We start from the raw sequence: 18332 nt of genomic DNA, 5'->3' as shown, positions 1-18332 counted from the left end.
ATGACCAAGTTTGGTATCCAAGTTAGTATGAGCCAATGTAGGAGAGCAAAGAAGTATGCACTGAATCTTGTTGAAGGTAGCCTTGTTGAACATTATGGTAAGCTATGGTCATATGGTCATGTGATTTTAAGGACAAATCATGGGTCAAATATGAAACTAGATGTGGAGGATGGTCCAGATGGAAAGAAATAATTTAGCAAGTTCTATGTTTGTTTTCAAGGAGTTAAACAAGGTTGGACTGAATGCTGTAGAAGGATAATAGAACTAGATGGATGTTTTCTTAAAGGTGTTTGTGAGGGGGAATTGTTTTGTGTTATTGGGAGGGATGTAAATGGCAAGATATATCATATTGCTTGGGCAGTGGTTAGTGTGGAGATCAAGCAAAATTGGAAGTGGTTTTTAGAGCTTCTCATTGATGATCTAAACTTAAATTTAGGCAATGGCTTCAGTTTAATGTCAGACCAACATAAGGTTAGTATTTTACATAGTAATTCATTTATATTTATTTTATACTATCTGATTTAAATCTTTTTCTTAATTTAGGGTTTGATAGAGGCTGTTAAAGAGTTGTTTCCATATGTAGATCACAGGCAATGTGCGAGACATATTTGCCAGAATTTGCAGAAGAGATCCACTGGTGCCATATATCATACCTTGTTTAGGAGAGCATCTAAAGCCACAACTGAGCATGCTCTTAAAGTTGTGATGAAGGAAATTAAGACATTGAACCCATATGCCCATCAATATCTCATAGAAAAAGATCCTAAAACATGGCCAAGAGCTTTCTTTCAAGCTGGAAGGTGTTGTGATGCAGTTGAAAATGGCTTCTCTGAAAGTTTTTATGATGTAATAGTTGATGCCAGGAAGAAGCCCATAATAACCATGTTAGAGGAGTTAAGATTATACATGATGGACAAAATGTACAACATGGAATTAAAGGGACAATGTGAATTTGTTTAAAAAAATTCAAAGGCATTACCAGGTACTACCTAGTGGATTAAACCAATTTGAGTTAAGGGGAGCAACAGATGCATATGAAGTGGACTTAGAAAGGAAAACATGTTCATGTAGGTTGTGGCAATTAAATGGATATGGATGTGCTCATTATGTAGCTATCATATCCTATCTTAATAGGGATGTAGAAGCCTATGTAGACAACATGTTTAGCACCACCACATTTAAGAAGGCATACAATTACAAAATTTCCCTCATGAATGGCAGTGACATGTGGCTAGAGACAAATTATACTCCACCATTGCCTCCTATTAGTAGAAGGACGCTTGGTATGCCAACTACTAATAGGAAGAAAGCCACTACAGAAAATACAGGAACACACATGGTTTCTAAGGCTGGAAAGAAAATTAGATGTAGTATATGCAAGGAGATAGGTCACAACAAGACCACTTGTCCACAAAGAAGGCCCCAAAAGTTAAATGTGAAGAAACAGAAGAAACAAAAAGTTTGTGTGAAGCAAAATACAGGACAAGTAAAACCATTTAAAATTAAAAGTTATTTACATTTGATTTGCCACTAACATAATTATATCATATCATATAGGGTAGTACAAGTGAACCACAACAACATTAAGAGGTTGAAATGACTCCAAATACGATGGATACTACTCAAAATGATATGCAAGTTACTCCTACTGATGTTGAATCCGGTAGTGCAGGGGAATTTAGTCAGCCTATGCAAGTTATTCCACCTAGAAGTTATAAAGGTGATGAGAATGTTGTGGGTAGGGAGACTGTTGTGGGTAAGGAAGCCGAGGAGGGTGGTAATGTTCAAATTCCTAATGTCTAAGTTGTTGATAATGTTCAAATTCAGGAGGTTGCTCCTATTATTCAAGTTCAGCAGGTAAGGGTTATACCAAACTCAGAGATTTTGAAGAGGATAAGGAGAAGAAAGTCAGAGAGAATCTTGAAGCTGAAATTAGGCAAGAGAATTGGTGGTGATGATGATCCAGGAAATTCTAAGGGAAAATCTCTTCTAATTGATTAGTGTTGATTTTTCCTTTGTGTTATTTGTATTTAAAATATGCGTGTTAAGATTATGGTAATTTGTTTGGATTTAAAGTATGTGTATTAGGATGATGGTAATTTGTTTGGATTAAAAGTATGTGTATTTGAATACATATGATGTGGTCATTTATGTATGTGTGGTGCCTTTTTAAGTTTACTCATGACATAAAAGGGTATTTTGGTCATTTATGTATTCATGGTGCCTTTTTAAGTACACTCATGACATAAAAGGGTATTATGGTCATTTATGTATGCATGGTACCTTTTTAAGTTCACTCATGACATAAAATGGTATTTTGGTCATTTATGTATGCATGGTGCCTTTTTAATTATGCTCATGACATAAAAAGGGTATTTTGGTCATTTATGTATGCATGGTGCCTTTTTAAGTTCAATCATGACAGAAAAGGCTATTTTGGTCACTAATGAATGTATATTGCCTTTTTAAGTAAACTATTGACATGAAATGATATTTTACTCACTTATGAAAGTATGTTGCCTTTTTACGTAAACTCATGACATATGGCTTTGGATATTTCCGCATGGAAAATTTTGGAATAATGTGCATGCATGTGAATGAGTTATATGGTCCCGGATATTACCTTTTTAAGTAAACACCCACTGACTATTAACTACAATCGGTCCCCATACATATTGTGTACTTCCACATGGACCAATTTCTAATTTGTTCCCAATATAATAACATGCACAATAACCAATTTAATTTATATAATTGTTGGGAATAAAGACCATGCATAACATCAACATTTTCAATAACATCAACATCTGATTATACAAAATGCCCTACAATTGGGACTTTCAATATTTTTTTACATTAGTTATTATATGCCCTTTCATTAGGGACTTACCAGCTTACAACATCAACACGTCAAGGTTGATAGCCCCAACTTGTAACTAAAAGCAACTTCAAAACATACAAAATGACCATTACTACTGACTTTCTAGTATGCCTTTACAAAAAATACAAAAGCTTACAACAACCACCTTAACTAAGTACAATCACCCCTAACTTCAAAACACAAAAGACCATGTGACATCCCCATTTTCACGGCCAGAAAAGATCGATTTTGTTTATGCTTTATAAAAATCAGAGTATCTCTTTTAATAAAAATGTTGCGGAATTTGTTCCCAGAAAAACATGATAATCGCGTTATCAAAGCATTTCTAAAGAAATATATTTTTATTCACTTTTAAAACATTTGGGATGTCATCGTCAATACAGAAACATAAGCATAAACGGAACTTACATTTATTTACACTAGTGATCTACATCTCTTTAATCTCTCGGTGTAATGTGACTTCATATCAACACCTGTGATATAAATAAACTGAGTGGGTCAGGTTGGGAAACCTAGTGAGTACATAGGGTTTTTAACCCACAATAATATAATTATTATGTTTACACAATCAAACAATCAACCCAATTACTCATCCCCATTATCTTCTTTATTCTTAAGGATCTACCCTAAGAATCAACTATTTCTCATTCATTAATTCCTAAGGATCATCCTAAGGAAACAACATGAAGTCCATTGTTGCCAATGACACATTGGTCAAGCGCAACTGCTAATCTTGTCACTTAGGCGCAACTGCCAGAATTGGGACATTTTTTATGAGGCGCTTCTGCCGGTATTGACCTTTAAACACTATTGTCATGGTCATAAGGCTCCTTATTAGGCGCAGTTGTCGATACTGTCCTTAGAGCGCAGCTGCTAGGACGTTTACCGTAGATCTAAAACATCTACGAGTTGTGGCGCAGCTGCTAGTGCTCATCTATAGGGTAATAGGTCCACTGCTGCCAATGTATACCTATAGGGCACTATGTCCATTCTACTAATGTTCCTCTATTTCAGCTTTTATCCCTCATCATTCATCTACCCATGTTTTACCCAACATATTTTGTATATAAAAAATACTTTATATAGTTTACATTATTTAAAACATGTATAAAAATCTTTCACCAGCATAGACAGCAAGTATTCAGACAATATGCACACATAGCACGTAATTTATAATAAAATACTTCATATCTATATGTAAGCTGAAAGTAACTATGCACTCACCTGAAAGGTGGTGACTCAGCACTCGAACAACACTTCGATACTCTCAAAACAATTTCCTTCGATAAAACCTAGTACCAATACCACTAGGGTTTAGTCTAACGATAACCGTGACAAATTAATAGTCTAGCTATTATTATTATTATTATATAAGCGTTAAATAACACTCAATATAACTCATAATAATAGCCCAAATACTCATTATAAGTTCCTAATAACGTTACTATATTAAAACATAAGCTATACTAAAGATAGGGTAGGTACAACTCACTTACAACGGGTTTTTCGCAAAACCGGGCTTCGCTGGAGCAGCGTTCCAGAGCCGAAAGGCTCTTTTCTCGTGGCTTCGGGAGCCTCGGGGCTTCCTTCGGGTGCTAGGGGATTTACCCTAGGCTTTAGGGGGTTAGGGAGGCTTATAGAGAGAGTTTAGAGAGAGAAAGAAGAGGGTTGAGGGGTGAGGAAGTTGGAATGCCCGGCACCTCTATTTATAGTGAAAATATCTGATGGACTCGCTGAGTAGGGGGACCTACTCGTCGAGTTGGTCCATGTGGTCGCCTTCTGGTGGTGCCACGTGTCCAATTCTGGTGGTGCCACGTCACCCCCTATCGCATATCAGCCTTCGAACTTAGAAAAATCATAACTCTCGCATACGAGCTCCATTTTCGATGTAAAATCAAAATATACAACTTTCGTTTAGACTCCGTCGGCTAACCCTCGACCGATCTCAAATTTAACAGTAGGAGGCGTTTAGACTGTTAAATGACCGCGAAGAATTCGTAACTCCTTCATACGAACTCCGTTTCCGTCCATCTTTTTACCGTTGAGTTCCTATTAATGAGATCTTCAACTCTCATTTAGGTCGCGTAAGCCAAAAACCGCTCGAACTAAAATTTGAGTTTCGGGCCGTGCACTGCTAAGCCGAATCTTAGAAAAATCATAACTTCCTCATACGAAGTCAGATTTGGGCGTTCTTTTTATCGACGCTCTTATTTTAACATATTCTACAACTTTTGTTTAGATTGCTAAGGCTAAATCTCGCTCTATCGTAAATTCACTATTTACGCTTCTCGGTGCCGTGCCGGTTTTGCCGTAAAACTTCGACGGGTCATAACTTCTTCGTTATAACTCAGATTTCGGCGTTCTTTATATGTACGGAAACCTTGTGACATATACTACAACTTGATTAAGATTATTTATTCTAAATAATATTTTGCTGAAAAGTCGTTTTCGACCCCTATTGCCTCTAAATTGACTAGCCCGGATCTGCGGACGTTACAGACCAAGCAAGAAAACAACAAGCTAACTATCATCTTGTACCTGCTTATTGCTTTCCTTGCATCATAAACTTCTTTCTCACTCTTTGCCACCTTATATTGCTCCTGTGACAATAGGAACTCCACTTCAACAATCCTTCTCCTCAAATTGTTCATCTCAGATAGATCCTCTTTAGCATCCACTTTCTGCTTCAGAGAATATAGAAGGTTCTTGTAGTACCCTTCTTCCTGTTCTTCATCTTTCCATTCAAAGAAGCTACATTTATTCAACCTAGTATGTAAAAAGCCAATGCATCAATAAATGAAAATGCTTTGAATTGGATAGTAATTAAACATTAAGAAAATCAGCTACCTTTAATGTACTAACGAAATGAGTTTGATTCACAATCACAAATAATCGTCAAGAAGAAAATAAAATTAGGGTTTTTTACAAAACACAAATCGACCATGATCGTCTTTACACGATCACCACAGCAAACCCTAAAATACTAATTTATCAAGATCAGGATTATTGGGACCTACCAAACTGTTTTGACAATTCCAGAAACGCCTCCCAGGGTTAGTTATCTTCTAGCACGTTCGTTCTTTAGCTGGAACACCACAATCACAGTGCTTTACCCTTTGAACACGAGTCACTTGTAGCTGATTCCTTGAAGTGCATGAGCTCGAAGACATTGTTCTTGAGGACGAAAATACTTAGTGGAAAGGATTCCACCATGTCATAAAAGGGTAAGAAACACTTAAATGAAGGTCTGATTGAGGGTTTCAATTAATAAGGCTTGTTCGACAACTCGACTTCTTCGACACATCAATATCCCACGTAAGCTTAATGGACACATCAGCATACCACATAAGCATTATAACCGGTAAACCTTCTAATTTTTTAGATAATAGTGTAATTAAAAGGTAAAAACAGAGTTTAATGGTCTAATGTACCAAAAAAAACTTTAATGACCAAATTAGTCAAATCGAAAAAGTTTCATGTGCTACAACGACATTATCCCGCGTGACTTTAAGAAGGAAGAAAGAAAAAGGAAAAGTGATATTCATGTATGTGTAATGCCTACTCAGTGTGTGTGTGAGAGAGCGAGACCCAAATTAATTATTTATTTTCTTTTTTCATTTAAATTAAATAGAAAAAACATAAAAAAATATATATTTTAATCTTTTCAGTTTTCCAAAGAACAAACATCACAAGAAAACATGGTTAAAAGGACCACCAATTTAAAAAAATAGAGTTTAGACCAAAACCGAAAACATTTTAGAAGTTTTGTTTTAATTATATTTATATTAATTTGCAATGTCAGCGAATGTTTCCATCGATAGTTACAACGTTAAAGAATGTTTTCACCTTTTAATTTCTAAAATCTACCTTAATTAATGATACTTTCCACCATATACTTTTTTAATTTTCATTTTGACCCTCTATTTTTAAAATACTTCGTAAAATGTTATTTTGCACCATTGAACTTTTTAAAATGTTATTTTGACCCTCTTGACTTTGAACTTTATAAAATATCATTTTTACACACTTTATTTTAAAAAGTTTCTTGTTTATCCCTTAATATATATATATATATATATATATATATATATATATATATATATATATATATAATCTGATTTTTTTAATAATTTTGTTCGTTAACATAAAAAAAACAACTTTTTATGTGCTTACTTTTATAAATTCGAGTAGGTCAACATTTCGACCTAAATTTAGAATTTTCGTTTGTTAATTTTTTTTTTAGAATTTACTTGTTTTTATGTACGTATCAATATAAATTCGAGTTGTCTACGTTTTGACGTAATTTTTTTTTTTTTTTTTTTACATTTTCATGCTTATTTTTATGGACATTTCCTTCATATGAGTTAGGTTACCTATAATATGTTTTTGATTATTTGAACATCTGTTTGTTAACTTAAAAAAAAACTTACGTACTTATTTTTATGTACATGTTAATATAATTTTTAGTTTCTTTACATTTTCATGCTTATTTTTGTGTATATTTCCAAAGTATGAATTTTGTCATTTATAATACATTTTCCTTTGACGGTATATATTGGATTTAGTTAGTTATATCGACTTTGCATACTTATCTACCAACAAATGCAGTGATACCTAAATTTTATCAATACAATCGTCAAAATACAACTTACAAAACAGATTAGCTCTACGGCAATGCCCGTGGCAAAATCCTAGTTAATTAAAAAATGATTTATACATTCATAATTAATGTCTTTTTTTTTGAAACAGCAAACTAACTAATCTACTCCTAAATAATCACCTATGCCTCTCATATGAGATAATCACTCCATACCACTAGACCATTGACCATTTAGTGATTGTTTTATCTAAATGACTAAATCATTGATTACTCATAAAAAACGCTCTTCACAAAAAATCATTAATTCTCCATTCAAAATCATTAATTCTTCCTCCTAAATCATTGATTATTTGTATTAAATTATAAATCTTTCTTCACCCAAGTCCAAATGTTGATTTCAAGCAAAATCCTTACAAATTTTCCAAATTTATCACACTTAACATTATCTAATGAAACCACTTGGGTTGTGGTGACTTGGTAAGACATGTGGAATGTATGGTGGATAACCTATTGATCAATGTTCAAATTGTGGTACTACTCAGCCCATGTGGTCATGGATGTTCGTTTGCGGTGACACATAGTCTCATGTTTGCAGCGGTGGATTTATCGGTGACATATGTCATTTTCTAAGATTTTTGGATTTCTTTTTTCCACTTGTCATTTTCTTATGTTTTTCAGTTTTTAAATTTTAAAATTCACTTTTTAGTAACAATTTATATATAGTAGATACATTAATTCTATTAATCTTGAGAATAAATGCTCTATCTGTTTCTTTCCTTAGTAAATGGTTATAGAGAAAATTGTAAATTTAGCCAAATACACTAATTATTTTGTGGAAAATAGCAAAAAAAAAAAAATGAGAATTACATTTTTAGCAACTAAAATCGCAGATGGGTATAATCCATCTGTGATTTCGCCATGCCATCTGCGAACGTACAAGTGGCTAAAGCACAGACGTGTTTTAGCCACTTGTACGTTCGCAGATGGTTTTTTTTCGCTGTACATATACCCCCTTTTCCAGCCTAAAATCACAGATTGACTATGTTCATCTACGATTTCCTCTCAATTCACCTGCGAATTTATGTTTTTTTTTATTATTATTATTTTGACTACGAAATTGATAGGGTTTGACTATGAAATAACCTTACTATATATAAACTTTTTCAAAAAATTATCATTTTTGTTGTTATTTCTTTGGAAAATTTGTTTAAAACGTATCTAAAAACTCTCTTTGGAAAGAAAGAGAGTTTCTCTAAAAAAAGATAGTGAAAAATGAAAAAAAAAAAACGTTTTTATACAAAATAGCTACGAAATCGCAGATGGATTGTACAAAATCACAGATGGACTGTTCCATATGCGAATGTACAAGTGCCTAAAGCACATATATGCTTTAGGCACTTGTACATTCGCAGATGGAAATGCGAAATCACAGATGGGCTTAATCTATCTGCAATTTTAAAGGCTAATTTTGTAATTTAGGTTTTTTTTTTTTTTTTTTTGCTATTTTACACAAAGTAATTACTACATTTGGCTAAATTTGCAATTTTCTCATGTTTATATATGGTAGCTACTTAATACACATCTCACAGTAAGCATTTTTAAGTCATGTATTTAGGTAAATGTCTTTTATTTCAATATAAATTTATATTTACCTATATATACATATATTTCTTATATTTTTCTAGATATACTTAAGAAAATACTAAGTATTTTATCTATCTATAATATTTTTTATACATTATATGACAATTAAGTAGTATATATATATATATATATATATATATATATATATATATATATATATATATATATATAATATTTTATACATGTAATACATACAGGAGCAATGAATAAAAAGTGAATTTACATTTTACAAACTCAAGCCATGTAAAATGTGTAATGATTAACAATACTTTTTATAGTTATACATTTAAATTTATAATGTCTCCATTTTAATAATTGAACTTTTAAAACTTGATAACATTTTTGCATCATAATTTTATTTTAGCATTTATTATTGTTTTAAAGATAAAAATATAATATGGATTCAAGCGAGTCTAAAGACAAACACAAACATATAAAATTATATTTAAATAAAAGAAGTTCAATGTTATGTCCACCATGTCAATATGTCAAAAGTTTTTTTTATTAATATACATTCAACTACCTAATTATTATTATTTCGTTTGTATTTATTTCGAAAGTTTACTTTAAAAAAAATGTTTAATGTTTACACCTAAATTTTCAACTTCATTTTTTAAAATATGTTAATATTTTTTTATTAGTATATATTGATTTACTTACTTTATTCATGATTATATCCTTTTTATTTATGTAAAAGTATTACTTTAAAAAATACGTAATGTTTACAAATTTATATTAATTTTTTATTTTTAATAAATTCGTGTACTACACGGGTCCGACACCTAGTTTATTAACAAAACCGAAATTCATCAAATTTTCACAACCTCGTTTCTCAGGTAAATCAGTTGTACTAAACCTTGTTTTTCATGAAAATTTCATAATTTTTGAGATTTTCAATTATCATTCTTCTAGTTTTATCAACATTTATCTTTTTAATTTTTCCTTTTAAAATAATTACTTGGAAATTCCACATCTACAAAATTACATATTATTTTTTTTATTTAAATACGTTGATTGCAACCTTCTCCTTTCTTAAGGTTGTAGTGTGTTTTGACTTCTCCTTAAAAGTGAAGTTACAAGTTTGTGTCTTCTATATTATCGTTTTCATCTTATGAGGATTAATGAATTGTTTTCCATTGAATTTTGTCTCCATCTTTGTATTCTATGTTCTTTGATTGCAATCATTGTCCTCTTTGATTTGTGATGGTTATGAGTTAGTAGACAAGGGAACTTGAGGTTGCCTAATTTCAACATAAGTGGTGAAATGTGACCTATTTTATTTTATGACTAATTCTAGTCTAAAAAATTGTTTGATATTTTGTACTTTCTATGTAGGGTAAATATGGACATCAAGCATAGCAACATAATGTTGATTAGGATCGGAAAAATTAAAGAGACATGCATGGTGATTACATCTCATTAAGATTTATATGCAACAAACATACTAGTACAAGATGGCATGATCGATTAGTGTAGGCATTCATTGATCAATTCTAAATTAGTATAGAAACAGTCGTTTAGTGTAGGCATTCAATGACCCGTTAGTATAAGCCTCATGTTTATTTATGTATCTCAGTTACACAACTACTTTACGCATATGGTGTTGATTTATGTCGGATGTGTTGTTACATGGATCAGGATGGATAAATTTTGCTGCTTCTAGTTTAGCCTTTTTTATAACTTTCTTTCTAGTTTTAGCTTTTTTTTTTTTTTTTTTTTTTTTTTTTTTTTTTTTTTTTATAGGGTTGTTTCGTTTACGATTGTTTTGATTCAGGTAGTTACTTCTTATTATGTTGTCGAATTTTGGTTGTGGTTGAGGTATTGGTGTTGTTTTCACTTATTAATACGATTAGTTAATTCATTTATTTTCTTTTAAGAATTTATGGTTGAATTTTTGGGATGATACACCAATATAAGAAATGAAAATATAAGCACCACATGCAAAGCCAAGTTAGCTACAATTGCTTCAATTTTCTCATAGTAATCACTCAATCTAAAGAGACAAGATACTGTAAAATAAGAACAATCAAAGAAAACCATGTGTAATAGCCTAGTAGATAATGTTGAACATATCATTCAACGCAGTTTGGATGTTTGTGCTAATATTGAAGATAATGTTTTGAAAAATATTGTAACACCCATTTATTTAATAAATAAATAAATAAATGATTGTATAATAACTCTAAAATCAATAATTATATAGCAAGGTGTTGGTTTTCGAGAGCAAAAGGCTACAATGTTAGAAGTCGGGGTTAAAGTGTAAAGTTTCGGATTAGATTCGTAAATATCTATGAAGGCAGGGACTAAAAATGTTAACATGGATGAAGTTTGAGCATTGGACTTAAATTGAAATGGATTTGGAATACTGGGGGCTGTTTTAATAAAATCCGGACTTCATTCGTAAAGGATTTACATGGATGAGGTTAAAAGGGTAAAATATGGGCTGACTTTGAAAAGAAATGTGAAGGGAGGGACTGTTTGTGACATTATGGAAAAATGCTTAAGGGCGTCGAATATATAGTGATCAAACCCTAACCCAAACCGGCCATATCACAGCCGCATCCCTCCATCCTTATGACCCATCGCCGGCACCGCCGCTATGACGTCTCCGATCAGCATCTGACGACAATGCCTTCGGATCTCCATTCATCTCCTCCTTCTCCTTCCTTCAGTCGCGGCCACGTGAGGCTTCACCCACCGCCAGCCACTTCGCAAACTGGAGCGCCACCCCTATTGCATCTCCCTCTGGCGCCGCCAGTCATCGAAGCACCATCACCGGACGTCATGTATAACCAAAGAGGGCCACCGAAGTTGAAGCCTTAAACGTAGATGCTTGGGCGATGAACGACGGGAGCCGGTGATTTGTTCCTTCTTGTGCTCCGTCGCCTCTATTCTCCCCCTATTTTCTCTCCGGGCATTAGCTTCACTGCTACTATTTCCTTGAAGACTAGCATTGTGGGTTCGCGAGTTATCTGCTTGCGGTTGCGTGGTTGCAATCGTGAGACCGCTGCTACCGCCGTCGTCCGCCACCGGGGGGTGGCTGAGTTCGTTTTACAATAGAAAACGTAGGTTTGTGTGTGTGTGTCTATTGCAGTTATGTGGTGTTTGGGTGTTGTCTAGCCGAAATTCTTGAAGAACAACCACCACCACGTGCCACCGCCGGCCACTACAAGGGTGGCTGCGTGTGTGTGTTTATTTAGTGTAGTGTGTGTTATTTTGTGAGTTCATTGTAAAAATTGTAAAAAGCCAAAGGAATAATGAAAGTAACTCAAAACCACCACCGTAAGGTGGTGGCTGCCGCCTCTTGCTGCCACCAGCCGCCGCATTGGGTGGTGGTGTGTTTATTTGTGTTTGATTCGTTCGGGATGCATGAAACCCTAGTGGGCCCAATGAAGCCCTAATGTGCCTAGTGAAACCCTAATGGGTCTAATGGACCCTAATTGACCTAAGGAAAACCCTAATGGGCTTAAGGACCTGGTTTTGGGCCTATTGGGCTAAGATGTGTTAGAAACCCTAATTAGGGTTTGTAAAACCCTAAAGCCATGAAACCCTAATTTGGGACTTATCGGGACCGCATCGGGTTTATTTAATGAATTTAATATAACAATTAATAATCATTTGCAACCAACCTAAGTCAATATTGGATTTAATGGATTAAGTCCTTAATGGGTTATGTAGGAAAACTTAATCCTAATCATCATTTTACGTGAAACCCTAATTTCACTTGGGCCTTGAGTTGGACCTTTCCATTGGGCTTTGGCTATTTGATTATCAATGGGCTATCCAAGAATAATCATATGGACTCTAGTATAAGTTGATGGGCTTAGGGTAATGTAACGACCCAAATTTCATGTCCAAAAATTTTGTTTTTAAATCAATACTTTAGAAAACATTTGTAAATAAAACATTGTCTGATCAAACCATTTCATAACATACATCGTGTCTGAAAACCAAAATATGAAAACAATCACATATCAGAGTACAAAATCCCAGAATAACTCATGGTGCGGAAAACATTGTGCGTGTATGATGTGTCGCTACCGCGCCAGCTCCTTCCCCTTCGCTGAAGAGGTACCTGAAAAAAAAAATTATATCCGTAAGCACGAAGCTTAGTGAGTTCCCCCACCGTACCACATACCAAATAATCACATAACATATATATATATATATATATATATATATATATATATATATATATATATATATATATATATATATATATATATATATATATATATTGTTAGGCATATCTGGGTACTCGACCTACCCCTTCGGTCCTCTCGACCGGATACTAACTAGCATATCTGGGTGCTGGTCTCCCCTTCGGTCCTCCCGACCGGATGCTGACTAGCATACCTGGGTGCTGGTCTCCCCTTCGGTCCTCTCGACCAGATACTGGGGACTATTTCACCCTTACCACTACCACATATCGCGTATCACATAATCTATCTAGCATGGCTGGGCATGACTGCCCCTTCGGTCCTATCGACCGCTAATCTAGGGACTATCTCCACTACTGTCACTAGCACATAGCATCATATCATACTAGCACATAAACATAACACAGGTAGTAGCAACCCTAGATGAATATCACAGAGACAATCATCTAATCATACAACTCCTACTAGTGGGCCAACATTGTGGCCTTAGACCCACTGCTACTGGAAGGTAACTCACCTCGAAAAGTAGCTGCTGAAAGTCTGCTTGCTAAGCGCCTGACTGTTGAATCGGTAATCCTCCGGCTATGAATCATAAACATAGATTAGCCACTCATAAACACCCTTAGGTCAGATGACTGACCCACCCCTGGTCCAAGGTCAACTCCTTGGTCAAAGTCAACTTCCAGTTGACTGGACTCGCCGAGTCATGGCACCGACTCGCCGAGTCCTTCTCCCACTAACCCGGTCCTACTCTAAAAGTCCCTCTTCCCACTCACTGAGTCACCCTTAACTCACTACTTGGGACGATAGAACCGGCTCGCGATCTGACTCGCCGAGTCCAAGAGCAACTCGCTGAGTCCATACGAGCAGATCTCCTACTCGCTTCCAAATCCTCACCAGAGCATCCTTTATGAGGATTTGGGTTTCTGGGACTATTGCTACACGTTAAATTGCTAATTCCGCGTGCGGATACAAAGGGTTGGACTGTCAACACCTAAACCCCTCTTACTCAGTAACAGTTCATGTGACTCGCGGAGTTTGAAGAACAACTCGTCGAGTTCCAGGCAATCTTCATAGGACTCGCCGAGTTGTTCATCCAACTCGCCGAGTCTAAGGCCATCTTCATAGAACTCGTCGAGTTCCACATTGGGACTCGCCGAGTCCCTTCGACCCATTTCCCATATAGACCAAATCTGAGACATGCAACGCTTCCAAACCACAGATCTATGTTCCTAGGGCATGCTTATCACGTAAAGTTGCAAACTTTACGTGCATGCATGGCCCTACAAGCTCCAAAAGGCAAATCCAAGCTCTTTATGAGGTCATACACTCAATGGGGACCTCAATCAATTCAACCACAGAAACTTTATACTTATAATACGTCCATAAGGTCTAGATCTGAAGTCCTTTCGGGTCATAAAACAGAAACACATGGAGTTTGGTGTTTTAGGGCTTGAAAACCACCAATTAGGGACAAAAGGGAATCTAATGAACTAGTGATCAAGGTAGGGACTTTTCTACCTGAATGGAAGCCTCTTGCAGGGTAGATGTCGAATCTACTTCTCCTCCTTGCACTCTTCCACCTCCTTCCTCTTCTCTTAAGCTTCAAACTTCCTTCACAAGGCCAAAAATCACTCCCAAGGACAAAAAGGGGCTAGGGTTTCGCTCTACAGCTCTTCTGTAAGAGTTAGGGACAAGGGAGGCCGAGTTAGAGTGCTTAAATAGGGTTCAAACAGCCGGGTTAGGGTTTTTGCCCAAACATGGCCTACTCGCCGAGTCCAGGAACCAACTCGCCGATTCTGAGGCTCAGACCCCGCGTCTCATCCTGCTTTTACTCGGCGAGTTGGTCCTTCAACTCGCTGAGTCCAAGGCAAATTGCATTAATTACGAAATATTAATTACAAGGAATACGTACCAGGAACCAGGTGCTACAAATCGCCCCCACTTATTTTAGACTTCATCCTCGAAGTCTGCTGCTCGATCCTGAAATAACTCGGGGTAGTGCTCCATCATCTCTTCCACCGGCTCCCAAGTCCACTCCGATCCCTTCCAGTGCTGCCATTGCACCTTCACGAGTTCCACCCTCTTGTTCCTCAGATCATTTGACTTCCTGTCGAGGATTGCCACATGCCGCTCGATGTAATTCAGGCTCTCATCGACCTGAATATCCTCCAAAGGCACCACTGCCGAGTCATCCACCAAACACTTCCGCAACTAAGATACGTGGAAAGTGATGTGGATCTGGCTGAGTTCGGCTGGCAGATCCAACCTATACGCCACCTTGCCCACCCGGGCTACAACCCTGAATGGCCCGATGTATCTTGGGCCCAACTTGCCTCGTTTTCTGAATCGGATGATGCCTTTCCATGGCGACACATTCAGAAGAACCATATCCCCTACTTGGAATTCCAAATCTGAACGGCGCTTGTCGGCATAACTTTTCTGTCGACTCTGTGCAGTCTGAAGCCTGCTCCGAACTTGTTGAATCTTCTCGGTCGTCTTGAGCACCACTTCGGTGCGCCCCATGGCCCTCTGGCCAACCTCACCCCAACATATCGGGGTCCGACACCTCCTTCCATACAACATTTCGAATGGAGGTCGATCAATACTCGCGTGGTAACTGTTGTTGTACGAGAACTCAGCTAGAGGAAGATAGGTATCCCAACTGCCACCAAAGTCTAGCATGCATGCTCGCAACATATCCTCAAGAGTCTGGATGGTCCGCTCACTCTGACCATCTGTCTGCGGGTGAAAGGCGGTGCTAAAATGCAGACGAGTGCCTAACTCGTCATGAAATTTCTTCCAAAACCTGGAAGTAAAACGCACATCCCTATCTGAAATCACGAATATTGGCACCTCGTTCCGCGCCACTGTCTCCCTGATATAGATGTCGGCCAACTTTTCGGCCGATATGCTCTCCTGAATTGGAATAAAATGGGCGCTCTTGGTCACTCGATCCACGATGACCCATATCGAATCCACTCCTCACGCGGTCCTGGGAAGCTTCGTGATAAAATCCATCGCAATATCTTCCCATTTCCACAATGGGATGTCCAACGGCTGCATCTTTCCGTGCGGTCTCTGATGCCTGGCCTTGACCTTCCTGCATTTCAAACACCGCTCAACATACCAAGCCACATCCCGCTTCATGCAGGGCCACCAATAGTCTAGACGAAGATCCATATACATCTTCGTCGCCCCGGGATGAATAGAGAACCGGGATTTGTGTGCCTCCTCCATCAGAACCTGACGCACGCCTCCATGATAAGGGACCTACACCCTACGGTGAAGAGTCAATAACCCTCAGCTATCTTAGTCGAAGGAGGAAACCTGTCCCAAAATCCGCTCACTCTTCCGATGTTCCTCATCCATAGCCTCCTGATGAGCCTCCCGAATCTGCTCCAACATCGGAGTCACTACTTTCATCCGTAGGCAGATATCTCGGATCGGCGCTGCCTTACGGCTAAGCGCGTCGGCCACCACATTGGCCTTCCCTGGGTGATAAAGAATCTCGCAATCGTAATCCTTTACCACATCCAACCACCGACGCTGCCTCATGTTCAGATTCGGCTGATCCATGAGGTACCTCAAACTCTTATGGTCCGTGTAAATGGTACAACGAACCCCATAGAGGTAATGACGCCAAATCTTGAGGGCGAACACAACAACCCCCAGCTCCAAGTCATGCGTCGGGTAATTCGCCTCGTGAGGCTTCAGCTGCCTCGACGCGTAGGCGATGACATGCCCTCTTTGCATCAATACCGCGCCCAAACCTGAGATGGACGCATCGCAGTACACAACAAAATCCTCTATGCCCTCTAGCAGGGCTAAGATTGGTACCTTGCACAATCTCTGTCTCAGTGTCTCGAATGCTGCCTGCTGCTCAGGCCCCCAACGAAAGACCACGACCTTCCTTGTTAGCCTGGTCAATGGTACGACTATCTTGGAGAAATCATGTGTGAATCTCCAATGCCGACCCATTTTATGATATGTGATATACTAGCTGAAGTTTTATTATGTGGTATGTTAGTTGGTTATGTGATAGGGAGGATGCTAGTGATTATGTGGTATGCTAATTGATTTTGTGTTACGTGATATGCTAGTGGTCTTTGTGATACTTTCATGGAAGACCTCGGGGGGTTCCTGAGGCACTTAGGTGTAAGACTTGAGAGGGTTTCCTTGACATCCTAGGTCAAGACCTCGGAGGGTTCCCGAGGCACTTCGGTGTAAGACCTTGGAGGGTTTCCTTGGCATCCTAGGTCAAAGACCTTGGGAGGTTCCCGAGGCATTAGGCTAAGACCATGTGGGGGTTCCCATGGCACCCGGAGTAAGACCCTGGAGGGTTTCCAGGGCTTCCTTATGTGTTGTTTTGCATGGCTTATGTGTTCTGTATAGCTGTTTAGCTAGCATGATATGTTGTACGTGTTTGTGTGTGGGTATGCTCTGGGGAACTCACTAAGCTTTGTGCTTACAGTTTTGTTTATGGTTTCAGGTTTCTTTGTTTTGGAAAGGAAGGACTCAGCTTGATCACAGCGCACACACCTATGTTTTCTGCAATGAAGGATTTTGGGATGAACTCTGATAAATGTTTCTAATTAACAATGTTTTGGAATGATTGGAATAAATGATATCTATGTTTGATTTATATTAAAAATGAAAATTTTACCTCCGATTTTTGGGTCGTTACAAATATATGTCAAAGGTAAAAGATGAGGAAGACACTGATATAAGTTACAACATATGGTTTAAATTATCTAATTTTCTTACGATATGGAAATCTTTATTATTTATGTTTCTTATTATTGTTTTCAATGTACACGATTAGGATGATTGTGCTAATATTGAAGATGTATCTAAAAAATCTATGTCTAACGTAAAAGATGAGGAAGACAATGACGTAAGTTACAACGTATGATTTAAATTATCTAATTTTCTAATGGTATGAAAATATGTAACATCCCAAAATACGACCCAAAAATTTTTGTTTAATCATTACTAAAATCATTAGGTCAATACCATAAAAATAAAACACGTACATCAATATCTC

General features: G+C 37.1%; 1 protein-coding gene across 1 annotated transcript; it reads left to right on the top strand.

Annotated features, from left to right (window-relative positions):
• LOC111906948 (uncharacterized) lies at positions 1-1587 on the top strand. Its single transcript, XM_023902735.1, has 5 exons — positions 1-97; positions 221-471; positions 544-920; positions 973-1486; positions 1558-1587. The coding sequence occupies exons 1-5, from the start codon at positions 1-3 to the stop codon at positions 1585-1587; spliced, it is 1269 nt and encodes a 422-aa protein (XP_023758503.1).
• Positions 1588-18332: the final 16745 nt, after the last annotated feature.

The sequence above is a fragment of the Lactuca sativa genome, chromosome 8 (genome assembly GCF_002870075.4).
Source record: "Lactuca sativa cultivar Salinas chromosome 8, Lsat_Salinas_v11, whole genome shotgun sequence".
Lineage (NCBI taxonomy): Eukaryota > Viridiplantae > Streptophyta > Magnoliopsida > Asterales > Asteraceae > Lactuca > Lactuca sativa.
This window is presented reverse-complemented; position numbering and strand designations above follow the sequence as displayed.

Coding starts and splice junctions, on each gene's coding strand:
- LOC111906948 (XM_023902735.1), top strand. CDS start 1: ATGACCAAGTTTGGTATCCAAGTTAGTATGAGCCAATGTAGGAGAGCA. Junction 98..220: donor TAGCCTTGTTGAACATTATG/GTAAGCTATGGT, acceptor TTTGTTTTCAAG/GAGTTAAACAAGGTTGGACT. Junction 472..543: donor TAATGTCAGACCAACATAAG/GTTAGTATTTTA, acceptor TTCTTAATTTAG/GGTTTGATAGAGGCTGTTAA.